At 38.3% G+C, this 26,592-nt stretch overlaps 1 protein-coding gene and 1 long non-coding RNA gene across 3 annotated transcripts; one reads left to right on the top strand and one right to left on the bottom strand.

Moving 5' to 3' along the window:
• Nucleotides 1-11,996: 11,996 nt before the first annotated feature.
• LOC118353081 (uncharacterized) lies at nucleotides 11,997-13,972 on the bottom strand. Its single transcript, XR_004811287.2, has 3 exons — nucleotides 13,894-13,972; nucleotides 13,597-13,700; nucleotides 11,997-12,127 (listed from the first exon to the last, which is right to left on the bottom strand). It is a non-coding gene; the product is annotated as an uncharacterized LOC118353081 (long non-coding RNA).
• Nucleotides 13,973-24,452: 10,480 nt separating this feature from the next.
• LOC112645397 (eukaryotic translation initiation factor 3 subunit L-like) lies at nucleotides 24,453-26,350 on the top strand. 2 transcript variants are annotated; one of them, XM_025424852.2, is made up of 2 exons: nucleotides 24,695-24,772; nucleotides 24,844-26,175. In XM_025424852.2, exons 1-2 carry the CDS (start codon nucleotides 24,695-24,697, stop codon nucleotides 26,173-26,175), a joined length of 1,410 nt encoding a protein of 469 aa, XP_025280637.1. The 2 variants fall into 2 exon arrangements, with proteins under 2 accessions (XP_025280630.1, XP_025280637.1); XM_025424845.2 differs by having other exon boundaries at nucleotides 24,453-26,350.
• The last annotated feature ends 242 nt before the right edge of the window (nucleotides 26,351-26,592 follow it).

Here is a 26,592-nt window from a genome sequence, read left to right as displayed (position 1 = left end):
GGTAACCTTTTGACCCCGTAGAATTTTAAATTTAAAATAAATGAAAGATTTAGAGTTAGATTTATCTACCATTAAAAGTGACTTACCCTTTGCCAATTCAGGTGGAAGGTGCTCTAGTGTAGATGCTAAACAAGGAACCAAACCACACACTTAAATTTGGGTAGACTTAGAAAAAGAGGAAACGAAGGAAGCAAGATTCTTTGTACATATTTTAAAATTCTAATTTCTGAGTAGGTCAGTAATAGTAAAGGTAATTTGAAAGACTTTTATTCTTTGAGAGCGAATATTTTATTATAACATGACGGGGTTTTGCTGTTATTATGCATAGCTGTCAGCAAATTTGATATTCTGTATCATTTGAGCAATGATGATAAATAGCATGCTTTAGAGTGTGGACTGAGGGACTAGACTGCCTGGATTCAAATCCTGCTCTTAACAGCTTGTATTAAATTACTCAAACTCTGTGTCCTTCAGTTTCTTTATCTATAAGATGGTAGCCATGATAGCTACCATAAATTTGAGGTGAAAATTCTATGAGTTAAAGCATGTAAAATCCCTAAACTGCTCTCTGGCAATACTAACTGTTCAAAAAAATTTACTTCTATTGCTGGTTAAGTATCATGTGAAAATGATAATATGGGGAGTTCTATGAACACTCTTCATTGCAAAAACAACTATAAAAAATTTTAATACTTTTTAAAGTTTCTAAATTATTCTAAGGGCATATAGAAAATGAAGAAACATTCAATTAAAAAAAGTATTATATCTCTGTAAAAACAACCAAACTGTGTGCACTTGAGCCATGACTTCCACTTCAAAATGGAAGTTCCACTTTCATGACTGTGACCAAGAAATTGAGATTCCTCTCCCCCACTTAGTCAAGGGCTACAGTGTCTCCCAGAAAGGGTCAGGCTGCCAGTATTTCTTATCCCCTCTAGCTCTGTGTTACAAAGGCTAAATCCAGGCTAGTGCAGATGAGAAGTCAAGGGTCCCTTTTTGCTACTCATCTCTCACTTGTAGGTCAGAGGTTTTACCATAGATGCAGCAAGCTGAGAATACTGAGACCTCCATTGCCCTTGCTCCAGCAAGCATGTAGGACAGAGGTTTCACTACAAGAAGATTCCTACTTTATCCTGCTCATAAAGCAGGCAAACCACTCTAAGACAAGTGGCCACTATCCTGCTTCCAGTTCCAGAACAGTAGTGTAGGGATTTTGCTGAGGGGCAAGGCTGAACATAAAAACAATCAGTTCTGATGTTTTCCCCATGGTAATTAAGTTTATTTGGAATAGAATATGAGGAAATTCAAATCTAAGTATATCATCAAAAATAATGGGGAGTTTGATGATGAGCAATCATGAGGAGCCTGGTAACTTTGTGAGAGCCACAAGCTAAACTGTAGATCAATGGAAATTTTCCAGATATAACTAGGATAGAAACAGCTAAGGAGAGCCCCCCGCCACCTCGGGGTTGGAATAAACCTCATAGGCTGGCCTCAAAGACTACCCTGTAAAGGAGACTGGATTTAAATGGATCAGAGTGGTCTAAAATCAATCAATCAATCAATCAATCAATCAGAGTGTTAAGTAATTTATGCCAGGCACATTGTTAAAAACAGTAGAGCAGGTAGTATGAAATTGGTGGAAGCTAACAGCTAGATGTGATACCAACAGAGACAAACAGCTTAACAAAGATATCCAGAAAAGAGACAGCATAAAAAGAGCCCTGCTAAAATCACTGTCATCCCAGGATGACTGTGAGCACACCCAGGACTGCATTCTTTGAGGAGTGACATCACAGGCTGATCACTGAAGGGGAAACAGACTTCACTAAAATGATTCAGCCAATCACTAAAATATTAAGCAAGCAAACAACAAAAGACCTCAGAAGAAAGGGATCTGTTTCCAGAATTGTTATATTACCTAAAAAGTTCAATTTTCAACAACAAAAAAATTTTAAACATGCAAAGGAACAGGACAGTGTGACCTAGGGGTAGGGAAAAAGGAAGGCAACAGAATCTACCTTTGAGAGTGTCCAAATGTTCCATTTAGCAACCAAAGCCTTCAAGTAGCTCTCATGAATATGCTCAAAGAACTAAAGGAAACAATACTTAAGTAAAAGAAGATATAATGACAAGTATATAACTAAAATGAAAAATGTATTAGCAGAACTGGATAGTAGGTTTGAGCTAACAGTAAAGAATCAGCAAACTTGAAGAACCATCTCAAGAACAGAGGAAAAAAGAATGAAGAAAAATTAACAGATTTTCAGAGAATTAGAGTATAATTTCAAGAGCACAAACATTAGTGCAATAAGAGTATCAGAGGAGAGAGTGACAGAAACAGACAGTATTTGAAGAAATAATGGCTGAAAAATTCACAAGTTTAATGAAAAACATTAATCTACACATCCAAGAAGTCCAATGACCTAAATGCAATAAATTTATATCCAGACATATCATAGTGATAACGTTTAGAAGCAGAGAGAAAGAAAAAGTCCTGAAAGTAGTAAAGAAAAAGACTCATCCTATATGAGGGAGCCCCCATAAGCTAAGAGCTGGCTTTACATCAGACACAATGGATGCCAGAAAGCAGTGGGATAATACATTGAAAAGGCTGAAAGGAAAAAAAAAAAAAACTATCATCCAAGCATCTTACATCTAGCAAAACTATCATTCAGAAATGAAGGCAAAATAAAGTCATTCCCCTGTAAACAAAACTGAGAAATTGTTTCTAGTAGCCTCACTCTAAAATCTTAGAAAGGCATGAACTATCAAAAATGACTTAAAAATAAATTGTAAAAATCTGATAAGATCTATAATGAATAAAAAGATTGAATTAATAATGAATGTTTCCACAAAAAGAAACTCAAATCCAGATGACTTGACTGATAAATTTTACCAAATATTTAAAGAAAAATTATTTTCAAACTGTTCCAAACAATAAAAAAGGGAACACTTCCCAACTCATTCCATGATACTAATATTACCCTGATGCCAATACCATCACAAGAAATTCTAGACCAATACAGGTATCCCCAGTTTTCGGAAAATGCTCATTATGTCACTTTGCTTTTGCAAAAGACCTAAATTAGTGCCTGTTTTTGCTAACAGAAAGGAATCCAAAGAGGATTTTTGCTTTTATGAAAATACAGTGAAAAGCAAAAATAGCATTCGGCTTTTGTTTTGCAGGGAACGATTCCTTATAAAGGCAGCATGCACCCAGAGAAGTAAGAGTGCCATCACCAAGCTCCCACCTCAGGACTACACTCGGCATCTTAGCATAAAGCTGCTATAGTTCTGATCTGTATCTGTGAGCATCTATCTGTGCTTTATCTTAATTTTTTTTTTTTATGCATCAGTTAACAAGATGTGTCCCAAGGTATCAGAAAAGCCTGTGAAAGGTTATTTTTCAGGTCTAAGAATGCTCAAACATTTTTCCATATAAATTTTTTTACCCTTTTTACTTTCCATATAAATTAATGGTAATTGCTTGTCTGCTTTATGCCATTTCAGCTTATGAAGGATTTCATAGAAATACTCTACTTTCAGAAAGTGGGAGAAATCTGCAGCTCTTATGAATATAGAAGTAAAAATCCTTCAGAAAATGTTAGCAAACTAAGCACAACAACACATGAAAAGTATTACATACTATGAAACAGTGGAATGTACCCAAGGTTGGCTTAACATTCAAAAATCAATTAATATAATATAACGTATCAATAGAATAAAGGACAGAAACCTCATAGGCCTCTCAATCGACATGGCTAAAGCATTTGACAAAATTCAATACCCTCTCATGATGAAAACCACAAGGAATAAAAGGGAACTTCCTCAACCTGAAAAAGTCTCCAGTGCCTAGGATGAACCAGAGACAGTAGTACCCTGATGTCCTACTTTAGACCAGGATCCTTGTGGGTCCATTTCTCTCCTTCAGGGTGTTGTCCAACTCTACCACCAACATCACAAAGTATGAGGTTGACTACAATAGTCATCCAGGGAACCCCTGGCTTAATTTTGGAAGGGTAACCTAGTGATAGGATAACTCTTACTAGTCATCAGCATGGGATTTCTTCATGGTGTCACACAAGAATGAGCTACCACAATGGGGCTAAATTACCTATACTGAGTGAGCCTCACTCATAGCACACATTGGACAATTAGGGCTCACTGCTACCAAAGGCCAGCTCTTTGAGCTTGAGCCATATGTGTAGGCCCATAGATTAGCTCTCCTCTTCTATATTTCAACTGTTGTTGACTGCAGCTTCCTTCTCTGGTTTACAACACCCAAAGACAGTGTTAATAGCAGATTTCCTTTATCGTGAGGGCCCCCTCATCCTGGCATCCAGGGCGGTTATCCCATCTTCTCTATAGACTTCATGCCTTAGGTCAGGCTATCCTTCAAGTATCCTTCAGGGTATTCTTCAGCTGCATCCATCTCCTATGAAGGCTTTCAAAAAGGCTTTCTTTACAATGCCAATCAACCTTCCGATTGATATCCTTTCTTGCCTATAATCATTATGGTGACACTTGCTCTCCCCAATTGGCTTTAAGTTATACCAGAAAAAGGATAAACATTTCTTGTGTGAATGAGGTAGCTCTTGCTCAATCCACAGTCCTTTTACCCGTGTTCCCCATTGGTGGCACAACGTGGATGACAGGATGGTAATCAACATTTAGAGAGATCACATTCCAGGATTATTGTGATTATTGCTCTAGAAAAGACCTGGTTCTAAATGTATGCAATAAAATAATAGTAATTTTAACATGACCAGGAAACAAATTATTATTAACATGTTCCTAGGTACCCTGGGTAAGATTTTCAAGTATGGTTATCATCAATGAAGTGCAATAACAACCTTTAAGAGAGTCATTGAAAGCCAGTATTCACTAGCAGCTCTACAGTGAGATAAAACTTTCCTGAATTTCTCAGTGTTCCCGTAAAGAAATCTAGCCTCTTGATAGTTCACTAGCAGCTCTACAGTGAGATAGCAGCTCTACAGTGAGATAGCAGCTCTACAGTGAGATAAAACTTTCCTGAATTTCTCAGTGTTCCCGTAAAGAAATCTAGCCTCTTGATAGTTCTCAAAGGCCATGAGAATTAAATCTGTAGCCATCTGTCTAGTTAAATGATCTGAGATAGCCTAGAATAGGTTCCTATATTAAGCCCCAGGTTTCCAGGAAGACTGAAGGCTATCTCCCTAAGTATTTACATTTTAAGGAAGAATGAATAACAACATAATAGTATGTCAGGTTCCACAGTGGTTCATATTGCTTGTATGCATTATTGCTTCAGGAAGAAAATCACTTAATGCCTGCGAGCTTCAGTTTTTCCTCTGAAAAATGGGCATAATCATGCCTACCTTTCAGAACTGTACAGTCTCCAAAACATGTCAGTAAAGTATCTGACATATCATCAATAAATGTTGAGCCAATTAAATGTCAGAGTTTAAGTGAATACCAGAGTTCACAGCTTTTTAGTGACCATGCCAGAATTAGAATCACTAATTGAGCACTTTCTGACATGCCCCGAGTATGAGTCTAGGCATTGAGTTCTGGACCTCCTATCTGCTCAGACCAGACATGTTAATATCACAACTGTGTGCAATACTTCTCAACCCTGACATTATATGGGTAATTTAAAATTGTCCATGACCAGTGTACTTATACCACAAAAATCAACAAATGCTATAAATCGAGAATTTTGTTTATAGGGGGACCCATTATTAAATATTCACCAGCATACAACTAATCTAGGCTGGTAGGTCTGGAACTCAGTGCATCAAAAGCAATTACTGTTTGGTTCAATCTAATGAATATGCTGTAGGCAGCACTTTGAGAGGTCCCTAAGGATTTCAAGTCGCAAATATCCATTTATAGTTACTATGGTGCCCCATGTGTGTTTAATTACCTTGTGGCAACTTCCAAATTGGGTGATTCTTGCTCTATGACTTCAGATATCTCTTTTAAAAATCTTCGAGTATTTGTTTTCTGAATGTTGCCTTCTCCCACATTTCTTGAAAACAGAATACAAAGCTTAAAATCGGGACACTGATTTTTTTCCCCTTCTCTTTTCTGTTGCCGGTTCAGTGAAGCTTCCACCCCAAGCCAAATTAATTGTTCAGGGCTCTGTGCTCCTTACATTTTGCTCAAACTGTTAATATCACACTTATCACATTGTATTACCGTCAGGTTTTTCCTGCTTCTTTTCTTGGCAAGATCGTGAGCTTCTTAAAGACACCCCCCCCCCATTCACGTTATCACCACTAGCACCTAAAATGCTGCCTGGTTCACAGTAGGGCACTCACTAGCTCTATGTTGAGTTTAGTGGGGCTGGCTCAGAAAAAAAACAGATGCAGCCAGTTTATTTTGATAGAAATACCTCAATTAAAAGAGGGCTACATTTTGGAAAGCTAATAACAAATTATTTTTTAGGTCACAAACATATTTGAGCAGTTCCTTCTACAATGAAATTCAAACCACATAATAAATGCAATAGAGGAGGAAAAGATAGAACAGTGAGACTTTTGGCATAAAGGTACAGAGGCAACACACTTGAATGAGAACAATTCAGTTCTCAGTGTTTTAGAACTACTGGCCTGAAGAGACTCTAGCTTTCTGGTAAAATGAGGATAACAATCTTACCTAAATGCCAAGGCTGATGTGAGAATTAAATCAGAAAAATGTCCCTGAAAGTTCCTTATAAACTATAATACACCACACAAATAAAAAGTATTATTCTACCTGCCGAGACCTACTTTGTAGAAAAGTTGAAAATTTCTAGCACTTCTATGACTATGAGATCTTGTCATAGTTTCAGTATTGCCTTTATTTTTTATTTTTATTTTTTTTTTCTTAAGTAGGCTTCATGCTGAGCATGGAGCCCAACATGGGGCTTAAACTCAGGACTCTGAGATCAAGACCTGAACTGAGATCAGGACTGAGCTGAGATCAAGAGTTGGACACTTAACCAACTGATATACCAGGTGCCCCTGAGTATTGCCTTTAGAGGCCTGTTTCCCCATGCCAAGATAAACACTCACCCAGAGTTACCACTGAATAAACCTAGTTTCCTATCTTCCTTTCAGGTTTTGGTGTTTTAAGAAGCACCTGAATCTGAACTGTAATATCACTAACTAGTTGGTACTGCCATCTAGTGACTTCCATAAACCAATCAGCTAACTCCATAAAATTTAATTACCCAGATATTTAAACAAATCAATGCAAAATATTCAATTTTATGAAAGTGCCCTTTGTTTCTCATTTACATGAAGTTTGTGTGTGTGTGTTTGTATGTGTTGTGAAAGCTGTTATTGAAAAGAATTTTTTAAATAACATGCCTCTAATACCTAGTTGCATAGCTGCGTTATAGCATCATAGCATTCATTATTAATTTTGCACTGTCCTAACTATTTCTGGCAGAAACCTAAATCTTGATATCCATATTAGTGGCATTTCTTTTTCTGCTCAGCAAAGGAAGAGATGCTTTGGTGCCATCACAGGTAGAATTATTCTGGATTTATTAAAACGTTGCCAGCATGTCTTGATGCCCAATGACAGTGATCAAGCAGCTAGAATCTGAACAAACTGCTGTACATCCTCTCTGATTTCTCAGACATGTCTGCCTCTTGCACAAAGAGCACTGCCCATAGAAACAGAATGGGGTTTTGTGCCATGTGCTGTCTAAGAAATGCTAAGAGCAATGTGTGGTCAATGACTCACATAATAATGCCAGGATTCAAATAAATAAAATCTTAAAAAAATATATTTAAAAAAAGGGGGATCCCTGGGTAGCTCAGCGGTTTAGCACCTGACTTCGGCCCAGGGCATGATCCTGGGGTCCCAGAATCGAGTCCCACATCAGGCTTCCTGTGTGGAAACTGCTTCTCCCCGTGTCTCTACCTCTCTGTGTGTGTGTCTCTCATGAATAAATAAATAAAATCTTAAAAATATATATATTAAAAAAAATGATGCCAGGATTCAGCATGTGATGTGGGGCCTGCAGCCTGCATGTTACTTAAGGCATGTGCTTTGAGAGATCATTCCTGAGAGAGCTCCTAATGAGAAAAACAAACCTCTGTTTGCCTAAACCTCATAAATCTGGAATCTACTTTTAATTACCCTTTACTTATATCCCACATTTTACCCAGTGATAGCTCAAAAACTTATTGCATAATTTTTTCATTATCACCATTTTTTCTAGATGTAGCACTGTATCATTACCTACATTTAAAAAGGAAAAGTTAAAAAAAATTAAAAAAGAAAACCAGATTACCTAAATACTTAAGGGATTGTGCTTTGTTTTTTACTCTGATTCACCAGAGAAAATCAGATGGATCCCTCTCTTTTGTGTGCTGTTAGCACTGTACCTTACCGTCTGGAAGTATTTATTACAATAGTAATTAATTTTGGTTAAACATCTGAAACATCTGCAACCCTGCCTGAATGAAGGCAGTTTAAGAGCAGGGATACATAGCATCTGCCTAGGCCATCTCTCCCTCCCCAGAGCTCAGGGTCTCCCTGTGTAAAGTAGGCACTCAAAGGAAAATGTATTGAATGTAAAATAAATGACCAATGTCTGAAGAGAGGTCTTAAAATTATTTCTTCTGTACATCATCTCTACAGATTATAAACCATGCTACAGAAAGTCTATCTCTGCCATTTTTTTCTAAACCTTATTTCTATTAACCCAGCTTTTTCACTCATGAGCTATTAAACCTTGTAATGCCATTGATCCTTCTGTACTCTATTTCCTCATTTGTAAAATCAGAATATCATAGCGAAAGAGGGATAATTTCTTTTATCTCTTCCTTCTATTAATTATGTTCTATTTCTTTTTTATAGCTTTATTGCCTTGGCCAGAACTAAAAGAACAATGTTAAACAACAATGATGATGGAAGAAGGGGACACTGGGTTTTTAAAAAACCTGTGTAAAAGGCCATTTGAAGCACACCAATGTTTCACACTATGTGTTGTCCAAGTTCTTTCTGGGGAGTATCCTAACGGTTCTAAGATATTCCAAACTCTTAAAGTCTAAGATCAAAATGAACAAAAATGGATAGAGGAAAAGCATAGTTCCTTTTAAACAAGCTGCTCTTTTAGCACTTTAAAACTGAATCTTGAATTATAATGCAGCAATAAAATCATTTGAGTGCAGGCAATTAGTTGAAAAGGAGAGATGATCACATAGCCTTCTGAGGTAATAATTTGCAGGAAAGCCCATAGATTCAATGTTTTAAGTACTCTTTTCATATTTGATCAATGTAATCTTCTTGTTCATTTTAATGATGATGTTAACATTAGGCTGTCTGAATCCTTTGATTTACTGCTAATTGTCAATTTCCAAGCCATGCTCAGCAGATGCTCACGCCTGCATTCATAGATATAATTATGTGAACCATCTTTTTAGCAGTCAAGGCCATTGATTTAAAATGTAGGTAAAATAGTAGCTTTGGGAAATAATTATTTTCAAAATCCAGGGATTCTTTTTAAGATTAAAAAAAATCTATCTAACAATGTATAGATGAATGCTTTGCCTTTATAGAACCATCCTTAATGTTTTCCTTCCATATGCTTTCTGGTATTTTCCAAATGTTCCACCAAGGGCCTATAAACTTTAAATGATTTTCTCTTTGTCAATTGCTTCACAAGGGAGGCCAATTCTTCTCAGCAGCCCCTCCAATCACTCACCACTTCCATGAATTTAATGAGTCTCAAATTCTTTCATAGGACAACCACCCTGGTCCTTGCTCAATGGGCACATGTACAAAGTAACCATGGATCAAAGAGAGGCCATACTGCAACAGCAAAGATTAAAAATGAACCCCTGATATAGAACCTTTCCCAAGGTGACCAGAAGGCTGAGATGGGGATCTTTCAATCCCAGAGGGAGCAGCCATTTTTGACAGAGGAATAGATATATATTCTGCATATAAATTTACTTTCCTTGCTCAAGATGTCTTTGCCAAGATTACAATCTGTGGAATTTTTATTTATCATTGAAGCTTCTCACATAATAGAACTTCTGACCAAGGAAATAATTTTATGGTGAAGGAAGTTAGCAATGTGTCTTGCTCATAGGATTACCTGCTATAGATAAAGACAAGCAGAGTAACATCAGCAAGAGAGCAGACTAGGAGGTCCCAGGCCTCGTTTCTCATCAAAAACTATCACTTAACTGCTTCCAGAGTGAAAATAACTCTGAAACAGTTCGAGAGTCCAGTTTAGAAGCTGCGGCAACCTGGTGAAGCAAAAGAACAAGGATAACTGTGTAGAAGAAGGTAGAAAAAATAGCTTCATTTTACCCACATTACCCCATTCCTCAGGCACAGCTCAGTGGTAAGATGAATCCTTTCAGCTGTCAGATTCCCCCATGGGGAAAAGGAGAGCAAGAAGACACCAGCAGTCCTCCCACTGCCAGAAACTCACAGTATTTACTGCTGAGGAACCCCATAGTCTTCATCAGTAAGAACCCCAGTTTTTGGAGCCACCAGGAGCTCAAATTGCCACATCTCCCCCTGGTTGGAGATATTGTATGCCCTCCCAACTGCCACCACCATGTACCACTCCTGTTGACACTGTTTTGCACCCCAAGGACTAGGACCACCACATACCCTTAGACCTGGAACCCCCACACATCTAACTGTCCCAGAGCCTACTTGTGCTTCTGGACCAGGTGCTATCATGCCCCCCCACCTCAGAACTGGGGCCCTTACATTCTCCTAAATCCAACACCCACAGAACCTGTGTGCCCCCTGGATGGGTGTGACTGCCCACCCCATCCTGGTTGGCACCCTCATACCTACCCACTGATATAAGTCCTTCCCTACTAAAGCCAGTATGTAAAGTCTACAAGGAGGTAACTGCTTCTTCTAGTGAGCAGACACCAATACAAGGCCCTCAGGAACACAGAAAATCAGGAAGAAAGATAACACAGAAGGAAGAAAAGAAGCTTCTACTAACAGACCCCCTAAAATGGAGATCTATGAATTGCCTGACAAATAATTCAAAATTATTATTTTAAAGAAGTTTAATGAGCTTCCAGAGAATACAAACAATTCATTAAAACCAGAAAAACAATATATAAACGAAGTTCAACAGAAAGGTAGAAATCAAAAGACAAAACAAAATAAAACAAAAAACCCCACAGAATTTAGTTTCTGATAAGAGTTGTCTCTCTGACTTGAAAATAGCCACTTTCCAGATATATGTAACATGGCCCTTCTTCTGTGTATATGTGCAGACAGAAAAAGAACTCTTCCATGTCTCTTTCTCCTCTTATAAAGACATCAGTTCTACAAGGTAGGGCCCTACCCTTATTGACCCCATTCAACATTAATTACCTCCCTAAAGGCCCTATTTCCAAATAGAGTCAGATAGGAGATTAAAACCTTAGGGGCAGCCTGGATGGCTCAGCGGTTGAGCATCTGCCTTCTGCCCAGGGCCTGATCCTGGAGTCCCGGGATTGAGTCCCGCGTTGGGCTCCCTGCATGGAGCCTGCTTCTCCCTCTGCCTGTGTTTCTGCCTCTCTGTGTCTCTCATGAATAAATGGGTAAAATCTTAAAAAAAAAAAAAAAAAACCCACAAACCCTTAACATATATATTTTAGGGGGCTACAATCCATGCCATAACATTTTTCCCTTAAAGCACCCCCTGCCAAATTCAGGTACTTCTCACATGCAGAATACATTCACCCTGAACTAATAGCTCCAAAAAGTCTTAATACATCCCAGCATCAATCCCATGTCTAAAATATCATCTGAATATCCTCTGAGTCATGTACATGTAAGACTTAAGGTGTGCTTTATCCTGAGACGCAATTCCTCTCTAGCGGTTACCTCATAAACCCAGACAAATTATGCACTTCCAAAATATAATGCTGGGACAAGCATAGGATAGACACTCCCTTTGTAAATAAGAGAAATAGGAAAGGAAAAGGGAGTGGAGGATGTGTCTCAAGAAAGCCCAAAACATAGCAAGCCAAATTCCAGACCTTAAAGCTTGAGAATAATCATCTCTGGCTCGCTGGTTTGTTCTCTGAGGCCCAGGGGAGCAGCAGTCTCACTCCACGTTTCTGAGGCAGTGACCCCACCTCATCTCATCTCTTGACACCAAGGAAAGAGGCCCACTCTGTGAAACGAAGGAAGAAACAGCCTTACACATGGGCGTGTGGTGTGAGTGGTCGTCCTCCTGATCTCTGAATTGCCTTTACAGTCATTCTTCCCTTTTCCTGCAGGATGTGTAGTACACTCACAGATGGAAAACTCTATTGCCCCATCCTGTGGAACCCCTAAAATCCAAAAGCCTTCCTTTATTTCAGATGATCTCTGTCCCTTTCAATTCAAACTAGCAGTGTCTCTACTGGTGTAATCTCTTTTCTAGTTCTGGCTTCTGCAGACTGTTGATTAAAATTATGCACAATCTCTTTAAGAAGTTATTGTCCAGCCACACCCTTGGTGTTCTCTCCAGAACATATTTTCTCATTTTTTGTAATATGCATAGACTGAGAATTTTCCAAATCTTCACGGGTTACTTTGTATTTAAGAGTTCCTTCAATTTCTCTCTCTCTTCTCATACTTCACTACAAGCATTAAAGAGAAACTATGCCATAAGTTCAACAATTTGCTTACAAAACTAGTCATAAGGGGATCCCTGGGTGGCTCAGTGGTTTAGCATCTGCCTTCAGCTCAGGGCATCATCCTGGAGTCCCGGGATCGAGTCCCACACCGGGCTCCCTGCATGGAGCCTGCTTCTCCCTCTGCCTGTGTCTCTGCTTCTCTCTCTCTGTGTCTCTCATGAATAAATAAATAAAATCTTTTTTAAAAAAACTAGTCATAAGGCTAAAGACAAAGGAATTGTACATAAGCACTGTACTTGAGGTAACATTTTTCCCACAGGGGTATATGTTAATAATTCTGAAACCATATGTATAATGGAACTGAATGATTAAGTAAATGATTGGCAATGGAGGGAGCCAGGTTTCTCATGGTTGGAGTAGGAGGTCACAGCCAAGCAATGGGAGTCTATATTGATTCACATGGCAATGAATTAGAGTTCTCAACATCAGTATAAATTCATATTTAGCTTAATATAGATACAAATTCTTAAATATAGCAATATTCATGAATGCATCTGGTTAAAAAGAAACAGCAGGTCTAAAATGGAGTCACTTTTGCTAAGCCCTACCAATACTTAATACATAACCTAACTTCAGGTTTAGCCTCTTTCAAGAGTGAAATTTTAACCCAATCAGTCTGGAATTTCCTGGTCAACACTAGTGAGGGAATCTATGCCATAAAACCCTGTTTTCCCTGAAAGGAAGATAACCTTGTTTCAAATAATCTGCCCTTTAACTTCCTTGTCTCACCCTCCTGTCTATAAACGCCTTCCACTTTGTACAACTCCTCTGAGCTCCATCTATTTACTAGATAGAATTCTGTCCAATTCATAAATCACTGAATAAAACCAATTAGATTCTCACACTTACTCAGTTGAATTTCTCTTAACTGTATAGACACAGGTTAGTATATGCACACGTATTCTGCTCTGTCAGCTGAGAGGACATAAAAGAAATGGCGTCCCACTAGCAATGCACTAACCTGGTATTCAGATGTTGGTTTCTGGTATTCTTCTCAAAAAGTGAAAATGAGAGTTCCTTGGAGAAATGGAGTGTTTTTTTTTGAGAAATGCTTTCCTTGTTAGACTAGAGCAGAAAATACATAAAATGAGCCCTTGAGCAACAGAGAAGTAAAATTGTATTGGATTATTACCCAAAATATAAAGTAAATATCCATAAATTCATATAGGTATAAATAAATGACTAGATACATAAATGGGGGAGAACAGACAAATCATCCAGGCAGAGTAATTAGAAATAATTTATATAGGTACTTTACCAGATGCTTCACTCTCAAGAAGGGGAGTATAATTATTCACTCTTTACATGTGTGCTGAATACTTCTTTCCAAAGGCTGCAGTATGAAAAGAGTGGAAGAATAATTTTACAGTGGAGAAGACTAATAAACATTACCTCAGCCACATTTGAATAAAGTTAACATCAATCATGACAAGTCATGTGGATATAAGTTATCCTTGATAAAATATGATGAGAATTGCATTTGATCTCTGCTGTCTTCCTCACAAAAAGCCTCAACCCCAGTTTAATAGTAAAACAAATTCCATCTGAAGAATGTTCCGCAAAATACCAGATCAGTAATCCTGACAACTGTCAAGGTCAAAAACAGGGCTAGTCATAAACTATCCTAGCCAAAAGGAGCCTAAGGAGACATGTGGTATCCTGGATGGGATTCTAGAATAGACAAAAAGTCATTAAATAAAAATTAAAGAAATCTAAATAAAGTATGGACTTTAGTTAATAATAATGAATCAATAGTGGCTTTTTAATTATGACAAATGACTCAGACTAATGTAAGATGTTAATAATACAGGAAACTGAGTATGAAGTATGTGGGAAATCTGTACTACCTTTGAAATTTTTTTGTAAATCTAAAACAATTCTAAAATAAAAAAGTGTATTTAAAATAATCATTTAATCCCTTTCTTCAAAATAAAGATATGTCTACCACAGACGGTTCAGTTAAAACCGCATACTTAAAAAGATGTTACAATAAGCATGAAGGACAATAATTAAAATGATTCATCAAATCCTTTCCAGTTATTTATGAATGAGTATACCTAGAAATAGATTTGCCAGAGGTTTCTAATTCTGCAGCTGCCTTGCTGCATAAACTCAAACCTCTGCCAAGCTGGATGGCCTTTTACTCTAGATTAGCATACTTAATTCATTTATGTATCCATGTTTAAGGGGTTTTGTGTATCTCATTATCTACACTAATTATAAGATTTAGGACATTTAAAACATTTATGCTCTAAGGTTATCCATATGTGATATAATAATTCACTTCTTATCACTATAAATGGTGAAAATAAAAACCTCTGTGCCTTGAATTGGTGCCCCTTCTCTGTAATAGGAGTTATGTCTGTCTTGTTAACACATCTGTATACACATCTGTACACCTCTTATAAATATCGATTGGCCCTTTGAATGTTAGCCACATGGAATGTTAACAACTCCACAATGAGTAAGGGATCCCTAATTCCATCAGGCCAAAATTCAGTGTCCCCTAAAATGCTAAATTTTTGCCAGATGGTGGTAAACCTCCCAACAGGGCATAAAGCACTAAGTCATTCATAAAGTTACATGGTCACTTAAATTTTGGGGGGGACAGGGTAAGTGGATGAATGAATTGAGCATAAAATTATCAGTACTCAAGAGTCCTTAAGCACTGGAATAACTTATGAAAATTTATCTTACTCGAACACTTGCTTTTAGAATTCCTGATTCCTCAGAAAAATGTAATTTGATGAAAATGGGTGTTATTTGGTGATGCATCTATACTTAGCAAAAGAAAACATAAATAGAAATATAAGATGATCAAGAGAGATTAGTTTCAGTTTTGTGGTCACCAAGAAGGACGCAAAGATTATGCCCAATAAAAGTAAGAAATAATATATGTGTACAATATAACAAATAGAAGGGATCTTACTCAACTACAGTAATTATTGAGAAATGGTATAAAGATAAACATGCAATTATCAATTACAGGCATTTAGATGACAATTGAAAAAGTGGGCTCACATAACTTAGGCGCTTTTCCCATAATGCTTAGAGATCATTGATCAGCCTACTCATCTGGGGAGGAGAAGAGTATAATTCAAAAGTGAGATAAGCTTTCCTCTATAGAGTCAAAGATTACAATTAATTATGAACAAACCAGAGGGTTTTTTCTTAGGGAAAAATTAGCCCAGCTCTCTGAGGCTTAGTCTTTTTACATACCCAGCAGTGTTAAGAATTGCTGTAATATTCAACAATTGAACAAAGAAACATCTTGGACTGGAACAGTTGTTCGCATTTGACACTTTTATTTTGTTTATTTGTGTTACTCTAAACTGGTTGTATATAAATTCATGAAAGCTAAGTTTTCCAATTATGTCAAAATTATTTGGCACTATATTAGGCAATTCTTTGAGTCTTAATTGCTGCCTTTCTCAGACCTTTCTTCTCCAGGTGCTGCTTTGACTATTCTTCAACCAAAGTCAGGCAGGTGAGCCATACATAGAAGGCTTAGCTCCACTGGTTCATGGGATCTTGGTTAAATTCTGTTGTTCTTAAACCAGTTTAAACTACCTGGGGCTAGTGCCTCATTTTCCAATGACCTTCAGTGTTTCTTATCAGGAATGAGGTCTTATATCTGAGAATTGCCTTATCCATCATGTGTGGGAACCAGAATAGATTCACAACAGAAGAGTAGAGGGACATTTCAGCTGAGTTCTCACCAGCATGCTCTAGGCTACCAATGAAAATAGGCCACAATAAAATATCTCTTCTAGGTAATCATTCAAGATATTCTCTCACATCTGATTCCCAAATTAATAACTGAAATCATTTTCATAGCATCAGATTCCTAGTTCCATCTCACTAAATCTAGTTAATCTCTGGCTACTCACTCCTACTGGCTTCTTTGATATCCCTGGATAGTATTCTCCTTTTAAGACTCAGATATCTCCTTGTTCTGAATTCTCTACCCTATAAAAGAATGAAACCAATATCTGTATCTTTCACTAAGAACAGAGTAAATGTGGAGGAACAGAGAATTTAAAAGCTTTGATACAAGAAAATTATATTCTAGAATATATTGGCATTATTCCCAGAGAAAAAGATCAGCGTAAAGATGACTTTGCATGTTAACAATTGGAATCTAGACTTTAGAAGAAATTAGTAATTAACATCAGAAAGCCATTTCCTTTCCTAGATTGGAGAAACAAAGGGATGAGGTGGTTTACCAGATCTCAAAATATAGGATCAAATGTACCTACAACTATAGCAGGCCTGTACAGAGGGAGCAGGAAACAGTAAAATGATAAGAGAGCTGAGTGTAAAAGGGCTCTGACTAACATAGTTACAGATACCCTGGTTTTTTGAGATCTCTCACTTCATGATGACTAAAGAAGCTGGATCTCTTCTCAGGTCATGTCTCTTACTGGCAGCCATTGATCACTTTCTCGTTCAAAGCTTTCTGGTTTTCCCCCTGAGGCTTAATTGTGGCCACCATCCTGAATTTTGAAATCCACAAACAAATCTGCCATCTATGTTATGGGTCAGTAGTAAACAGTTTACTAGTTTATCTACCCTTAACTCCTCACAGCCATAATATGAGGGAAACTAGATACTATAATCCGTTTTCTTTCTAAGATGCCATCACATGTCTCTTCTCTCGTTTTCTTTATGCTAGCATGAAGATCACCTAATTTCCCTTAAAGTCTTTATTTTAATAACCTGGAGTCTTTTTACACAATAGACTGGAGTTCTCTTTAAACCATCAAAATAATAAAATTAGCCTAATTATATAAAGGATTGGCTGCCTGTTTTGAAAAGATATCAAAACTTACTTTTAGTTGGAATATCAAAAATTACTGGGTACACAGATATACAGCAGGAGTTATTAAGGAGTAGCCTTCAAGGTGTCTAGAAATTCCTTTGTTTCATTCTAAAATTTCATCAGGGAAAAAGTTATATTTTTTTCTTAAAAAAATAGAATAAAATATAGGGATCCTGGGTGGCGCAGCGGTTTGGCGCCTGCCTTTGGCCCAGGGCACGATCCTGGAGACCCGGGGTCGAGTCCCGCGTCAGGCTCCCGGCATGGAGCCTGCTTCTTCCTCTGCCTGTGTCTCTGCCTCTCTCTCTCTCTCTCTGTAACTATCATAAATAAATAAAAAATTAAAAAAAAAATAGAATAAAATAGTACTTGTGCAGCACTTACAAAAGCATTCTTTAAAAATTTTCAGAAGCTACTATACCTCATCTAAAACTAGCTCTGTGACATTTAAATCATATTATGCTAAAAAATTTGCAATAATTTAGCTTAAAGAGAATTGTTACCATGTAGACAAAACAATAATAATCTGAATTTCATTTAAAGTTAATTTTCAATAATCCCATTAATTTTAACAGGTTAGGACACAACTTGTTATAGGAAGACCCTTGTTAGTAGAGCCCTTAGGCCATTGGTAGAAAGAGAAACTACTGCCTTCTAGAATTCCCCTTCAATGCCAGTCTTAGAGAACCCACACAGATGGAGTTGCAACAAATAAGAGATCACATTTTAAAAAAGAAAATCACAGAACACAAAGGAAATAAGCCACCAAGTATAAGAGTCAGCAGAAAATAAGCTGAGTGAAATAAGTCAATCGGAGAAGGACAAACATTATATGGTCTCATTCATTTGGGGAATATAAAAAATAGTGAAAGGGAATAAAGGGGAAAGGAGAAAAAAATGAGTGGGAAATATCAGAAAGGAAGACAGAACATGAGAGACTCCTAACTCTGGGAAATGAAGTAGGGGTGGTGGAAGGGGAGATGGGCGGGGGGTGGGGGTCACTGGGTGACAGGCACTGATAGGGGCACTTGATGGGATGAGCACTGGTTATTATTCTATATGTTGGCAAATTGAACACCAATAAAAAATAAATTTATAAAAAAAAACAGACAACAAACCTGAAACCACAAAGTCATAGGATATTGTTTTGTTTTGATATTGAATACAAAATAAGTATGTTTATTATGTGAGAAGCAATTTTTAAAAAAATTAAAACCATTAGAAGAAAGAAAAGTAGATATTGAATCTACTCTCCAGCTTAACTTATGAATTTTGGCATTATTGGTTGAAAGCTTAGAAATAATTCTACCTATGCTGCAGAAAGCTCAAAAGGCTCAGAACTAATAAATCAAGAAATAAAGTCACAGAGAAACAAAGAGATGGAAAATAGTGAGATACACTGAGACACAGATAATCATGGTAGAAGGCCCAATCAACCTTTAAATGGAATTTCAAAAGAAGATATTGGAAACAATGTAAAAGGAGCAATATGGAAGAAATAATGCTGAAAAAAATGTCATTAAAAAAATCATTGTATAGAGGAAATATAAAATCCCAAGCAGGATAAAAAAAATAAAAATCTACATCTAGATACACTGTGCTACAACCACACAGAATATCAAAAATAAAGATAAAATATTAAAGCCATTTGGGATGCCTGGGTGTCTCAGCGGTTGTCTGCCTTCGGCCCAGGGCGTGATCCTGGGATCTGGGATCGAGTCCTGAATCGGGCTCCCTGTGGGGAGCCTGCTTCTCCCTCTGCCTATGTCTCTGCCTCTTTCTCTCTCTGTGTCTCTCATGAATAAGTAAATAAATCTTTAAAAAAGTAGTAAAGCCATTCAAAGAAAAAAGTGACATTAGCGATAGCTACAGGGAAATAGCTATTAGACTAAAATTGATTTTGCAACATTAACAATGCAATCAGACAATATATAAATCCATATGTCAATAATCATAAAAATATAAGTACAATGACTTTTCATTGAATATAAATTAAATAAATAAGCAAAAAGCAAATATATCCAGCTATGTGTTATTTATTAAAAAAAATTGTAACATAAGAACACAGGGAGTTTGAAATTAAAGTTGCAACCCAAAAAAACTGATATACCTATATTACTGTATCAGGGTTCTCCATAGAAAGAGAACCAATAAGATATATAGAGAGGTACATAGATATACAAGATTTATTATGGAATGACTCGTAGTTAAGGAAGTCAAGAAATCCTACAATCTGCTGTCTGCAAGTTGGAGAACCAGGAAAAACCTGTAGCAGAATTCAGTCTGAGTGCAAAGGCCTGACAATCAGCTCTGAGAAGCAGTAGATGGACTTCCCAGCTCAAGAAGAGAGAGTAAGATTTCATCCTTCCTTTGCCTTTTTGTTCCATTCTGGCTTCCGAATGACTGAATAATACCCATTCACATTGGCGAGGGTGGAACTTGTTATTCGGGCTACCGAATCAAATGCTAATCTCTTCCAGAAACACACTCACACACATAGTCAGAAATAATATTTTACCAGCTATCTGAACATCCTTTATCCCAGTCTAGTTGACACATAAAATTAACCATTACAATTACTGTTAAAAAACTGACAAAGAGGGGATCCCTTGTTGCCTCAGCGTTTTAGCACTTGCCTTCGGCCCAGGGCATGATCCTGAAGACCTGGGATAAGGTCCCACATCGGGCTCCCTGCATGGAACGTGCCTCTCCCTCTGACTGTGTCTCTGCTTCTCTCTCTCTCTCTGTGTGTGTCTCTCATGAATAAATAAATAAAATCTTAAAAAAAAAAACTGACAAAGATATAAGAGAAAAGAGACTTTAAGATTGAAAGCAATGCCAAAGTCACTGTAACAGAAGTTTTAGCATCAGGCAAAAAATAAATAAAATACAATAAAATCATTATGCACCTAATAAACTAATAAAAACTGAAAAATCAACCAATCCATTGCTACATTGGTATATGTTTTATTATCCCTCATGCTTGATATATATGGACAGATATAGAACCCTGTACACAAAAACTATAGATTCCCACAGTATTTCAAACTTACTTTTGGAACATTTATAAAAACCAAGCAGGTATGAGAACAACAACAGCCACAATAAAAGGCTTAAATTTTTTCAAATAATAATATATATAATAGAAAACATGGAGGGGGGATTCTTACAATCTGTATTTTATATATAATACAGATCATGTGAGAGTGGTAGAAGTATAACCTTGTAAAAGTACTTTGAAAGTAATTTGGCATTAGCTGATAAACTTGAAAATAAACAAGTCTCACGATGCAACAATTCCCCTCCTACATATACTTTTATTCATATGTACCAGAAAACTTGTATAGAAATGTTTATAGTAGCAGTATTTGTAAAATCAAGAAAACTAGGAAGACTCTAAATATCAATTGATGAGAGAATCAATTGTGGTATAGGTATACAGTGGGATACTATATAGTAGTGAAATGAATAACTCATAATTATAGCCATCCACATGTATGAATATTGGAAACATTATGTTGGATGAATAAAGAAATATCAGAAAAACACACGCAGTATGACCAAGTTCATAAACAAAATAAAGCATTATATTGTTTAAGGAGACATATATATGCAGTAGAACTAGAAAAAATTAAACTAACAAATATAAATTCCAGTTAAGAAATTCCTGGAACTAGAAAAAATTAAACTAACAAGTATAAATTCCAGTTAAGAAATTCCTGGATCTGGGCAGCCTGGGTGGCTCAGCAGTTTAGCACCACCTTCAGCCCAGGATCTGATCCTGGAGACCCGGGATCAAGTCCCATGTCAGGCTTCCTGCGTGGAGCCTGCTTCTCCCTCTGCCTGTGTCTCTGCCTCTCTTCTCTCTCTCTCTCTCTCTCATAAATAAATAAATAAATAAATAAATAAATAAATAAAATCTTTAAAAAAAATTCCTGGATCTGAGGGTTCACAGGGGCTGTGATTAAGGAAGTATAAGGACCTTGATCAGAATGGTGAATGCTCGGCTCTCTGCTCCTCCCCATTCGACAGACAGCAGCATCTTCTGGACTTGGCCAGCCAAGTCCCCGAGACACGATGGTGAAGGTCGGAGTGAATGGATTTGGCCGTATTGGGCGCCTGGTCACCAGGGCTGCTTTTAACTCTGGTAAAGTGGATATTGTCGCCATCAATGACCCCTTCATTGTCCTCAACTACATGGTGTACATGTTCCAGCATGATTCTACCCACGGCGAATTCCACAGCACGGTCAAGGCTTAGAACAGGAAACTTGTCATCAATGGGAAGTCCATCTCCATCTTCCAGGAGCGAGATCCCGCCAACATCAAATGGGGTGATGCTGGTACTGAGTATGTTGTGGAGTCCACTGGGGTCTTCACCACCATGGAGAAGGCTGGGGCTCACTTGAAGGGCAGGGCCAAGAGGGTCATCATCTCTGCTCCTTCTGCTGATGCCTCCATGTTTGTGATGGGCGTGAACCACGAGAAGTATGACAACTCCCACAAAATTGTCAGCAATGCCTCCTGCACCACCAACTGCTTGGCTCCTCTGGCCAAAGTCATATCCATGATCACTTCGGCATCATGGAGGGCCTCATGACCACCATCCATGCCATCACTGCCACCCAGAAGACCGTGGACAGCCCCTCTGGGAAGCTGTGGCGAGATGGCCAAGGAGCTGCCCAGAACATCATCCCTGCTTCCACTGGCACCACCAAGGCTGTGGGCAAGGTCATCCCTGAGCTGAACAGGAAGCTCACTGGCATGGCCTCCGTGTTCCCACCCCCAACATGTCAGTTGTGGATCTGACCTGCCGCCTGGAGAAAGCTGCTAAATATGACATCAAAAAGGTGGTGAAGCAGGCATCAGAGGGCCCCCTCAAGGGCATCCTGGGCTACACCGAGGACCAGGTTGTCTCCTGTGACTTCAACAGTAACACCCACTCTTTCACCTTCGACGCCAGGGCTGGTATTGCCCTCAATGACCACTTCGTCAAGCTCATTTCCTGGTACGACAATGAATTTGGCTACTGCAACTGGGTGGTGTACCTTATGGTCCACATAGCCTCCAAGGAGTAAGAGCCTCCTGGACCACCAGCCCCAGCAAGAACAAGAGGAAGAGAGAGGCCCTCAACTTCTGGGGAGTCCCTGCCCCAACTTAATCCCCCAACACACTGAGAATCTCCTGACCTCCAATTTACATCCCAGACCCCGAGGAGGGGGAGGGGCTTGGGGAGCCCTACCTTGTCATGTACCATCAATAAAGTATACTGTATCCACCACCCCCCAAAAAAGAATGGTGAATCCTCTATTTCTTAGGCTGGGTATTGGTTTTTTGGATGTTTGTTCTACTCTGAATCATACTTATCATGCATAGAATTTTATATACAAAATATTTCATAATTTTGACAGAATGAAATACATGCCGTTATCAATTAGTATATAAAAAGATGTTCAATGTCATCAGTTATTAAGGAAATGCAAGCCCAAATCACAAATGGATACCACTTCACACCTATTTAGATAGCTATTATGAAAAAAGGAAGGAAGAAGAAAAGAACGGAAGGAAGTACGAAGAAAGGAAAGGAAAAGAAAAGAGAAAAAAGGAAGGAGGGAAGAAAGGAAGAAAAGAAAGCAAGCCACCGTTGGTGAGGATGTGGAGAAATTAGAACCTTCGTGTATTATGGTGAGAATGTAAAATGTTGCAGCCGCTGTGGAAACTAGTTTCACTGTTCCTCAGCAAGTTAAACATAGAATTACCATATAATTCAGCAATTTTACTCCCAAATGTATACCTAAAAGAATTGAAAGCAGGGACTCATACAGATGTACACCAAGGTTCATAGCAGCATTATTTATAATTGCCCAAAGGTAGAAACAGCCTAAGTGTTCATGAACAAATGAATATATAAATAAAATGTGGTACATATGTCATAAAAAAGAATAAATTTCTGATATATGTTATAACACAGATGAACTTGAAAACATGCTAAGTGAAATAAGCCAGACAAGACAGGCAAATATTGCATGATTCCACTTGTATGAGTTACTAGAATAGACAAATTCATAGAGAAAGAAACTAGACAAGAAGTTAAGAGGAACTGAGGGAAGGAGGAAATGAGGAATTATTGTTTAATAGGTACAAAGTTTACATTTGGAATAATGAAAAAGTTGTGGGTGTGGATGGTGCTTACGGTTCCACAACATTGCAAATGTACTTAGGGTCATTGAATTACACACTTAAAATTAGTTAAAATAGTAAATTTTATGTATATATAAACACAATAAAATATTCATCATAAAAAAGAATTGTTCGGATTGTTCAAATTATTGACAAGGAACAATCTCCTAGACATATTATTAGGTTAAAAAAAGCAAGATGCAGAATGGTGTATATAGTCTATTCTACCACTTTCAAGGAAAAAGTAGAGGCTTTCTACACACATCTTCACACACAAGCACACAGATACATAAAGAGAGATTTTCTAGAAAGACACCCAAGAAACTGGTAACTATGATTTTCCATGAAGTGAGAGATGAGGTGGGAAGGTGATTTACATTAGATTTTAAACTTACTTACCACATAGATCTCCCTATTAAAAATGAATTAGATTTGATATTAGAGACCTTTAGCCAATAGAATAGTAGGTATTTTAGAAAAATTAAAGTCTTAGAAATGCATATGACTGGATGGGCAAAGACCAGAGTTAACAATATCAATTGAATAATTATTTTAATATTGCAAACATGTGACAGTTGGCATCTGACCAAAAACCCGGTACTGGAAAGGAAATTGAGAAATATCTTAAGTACTGATGTATTAGATGTAAAGGATAAAGGAGAAATGAAAATACAAAGATGATTTCAAATTTGGGGTCTGGTTGACTAAGAAATTAATTGCCAGTCCCTTAATTATTAAGTAATAATTACTTATTATGAGTAACTTATAAGGAAAACTTTCTACAGCTATAGATTCACTCTTTAAACATTTATCAAGCTCTCCGGAGGTGCTCATGAGCCCAGAAGCCATGTCTTACCCCGCTGATGATTACGAGTCCGAGGCTGCTTATGATCCCTATGCTTACCCAGGCGACTATGATATGCACACAGGAGACCCAAAGCAGGATCTGGCTTACGAACGTCAGTATGAACAGCAGACCTATCAGGTGATCCTCGAAGTGATCAAAAACTTCATCCAGTATTTTCACAAAACCGTCTCGGATTTGATTGACCAGAAGGTGTATGAGCTGCAGGCTAGTCGTGTATCCAGCGATGTCATTGATCAGAAAGTATATGAGATCCAGGACATCTATGAGAACAGCTGGACCAAGTTGACTGAAAGGTTCTTCAAGAATACACCTTGGCCTGAGGCTGAAGCCATAGCTCCACAGGTTGGCAACGATGCCGTCTTCCTGATTTTGTACAAAGAATTATACTACAGGCACATATATGCCAAAGTCAGTGGGGGCCCCTCCTTGGAGCAGAGGTTTGAATCCTACTACAACTACTGCAATCTCTTCAACTACATTCTTAATGCTGATGGTCCTGCTCCCCTTGAACTACCTAACCAGTGGCTTTGGGATATCATTGATGAGTTCATCTATCAGTTTCAGTCATTCAGCCAGTACCGCTGTAAGACTGCCAAGAAGTCAGAGGAAGAGATTGACTTCCTTCGCTCCAATCCCAAAATCTGGAATGTTCACAGTGTCCTCAATGTCCTCCACTCCCTGGTCGACAAATCCAACATTAACCGGCAATTGGAGGTGTACACAAATGGTGGTGACCCGGAGAGTGTGGCTGGTGAGTATGGACGGCACTCCCTTTACAAGATGCTTGGGTATTTCAGCCTGGTGGGGCTTCTGCGTCTGCACTCCCTTTTAGGGGATTACTACCAGGCCATCAAGGTGCTGGAGAATATTGAACTGAATAAGAAGAGTATGTATTCTCGTGTGCCTGAGTGCCAGGTCACCACATACTACTATGTCGGTTTTGCATGTTTGATGATGCGTCGCTACCAGGCTGCCATCCGGGTATTTGCCAATATCCTCCTCTACATCCAAAGGACCAAGAGCATGTTCCAAAGGACTACATACAAGTATGAGATGATTAACAAGCAAAATGAGCAGATGCACGCGCTGCTGGCCATCGCCCTCACCATGTACCCCATGCGAATCGATGAGAGCATTCACCTGCAGCTGCAGGAAAAATACGGGGATAAGATGCTACACATGCAGAAGGGTGACCCACAGGTCTATGAGGAACTTTTCAGTTACTCGTGCCCCAAATTCCTGTCACCTGTGGTGCCCAACTATGATAATGTGCACCCCAACTACCACAAGGAGCCCTTCCTGCAGCAGCTGAAGGTGTTTTCTGATGAAGTGCAGCAGCAGGCCCAGCTCTCCACCATCCGTAGCTTCCTCAAGCTGTACACTACCATGCCTGTGGCCAAGCTGGCCGGCTTCCTGGACCTCACAGAGCAGGAGTTCAGGATCCAGCTCCTTGTCTTCAAGCATAAGATGAAGAACCTAGTGTGGACCAGTGGCGTCTCTGCCCTTGACGGTGAATTTCAGTCGGCATCCGAAGTTGACTTCTACATTGATAAGGACATGATCCACATTGCAGACACCAAGGTCGCCAGGCGCTATGGGGATTTCTTCATCCGGCAGATTCACAAATTTGAGGAGTTCAATCGAACTCTGAAGAAGATGGGACAGAGACCCTGAGGACATTCACACTCTTGTTAGGAACTCATTTTAGGGTCTTTGTAGGTGGGGCCTATTTTTGTCTCCATGAAGCCTTTGCCTAGATCAGCCATCAGCAATTCAGCTGAGTTGAAGTTTATTTGGATTAAGGACTATTTGGATTTTAAATAAGTCTCAGTAAAAGATCTTCTTTGGAGCCAGAAAAAAAAATAAAAAATAAATAAACATTTATCAAGCACCTATGTCATGCCTGCAGGCGTTGGGCTAGCACTCAGGATACAGAGATGAGCAAACACAGCCCCCACTATCAAGACATAGTTTTGCGGGGAAGACAAATGTGAATAGAAAATTACAGTGTCAAAAAATAAATGCTGTGATATCCTCACAATCAATGTAGAGAAAACACAGGGTAAGGGGAACTCAACTTACCAATGGAAT

Source organism: Canis lupus, chromosome 32, assembly GCF_003254725.2.
Source record: "Canis lupus dingo isolate Sandy chromosome 32, ASM325472v2, whole genome shotgun sequence".
In the NCBI taxonomy this organism is placed as follows: Eukaryota; Metazoa; Chordata; class Mammalia; order Carnivora; family Canidae; genus Canis; species Canis lupus.
This window is presented reverse-complemented; position numbering and strand designations above follow the sequence as displayed.

What these genes read in the sequence shown, in the direction of transcription:
- LOC112645397 (XM_025424845.2), top strand. Translation starts at nt 24,466, where the DNA reads ATGAGCCCAGAAGCCATGTCTTACCCCGCTGATGATTACGAGTCCGAG.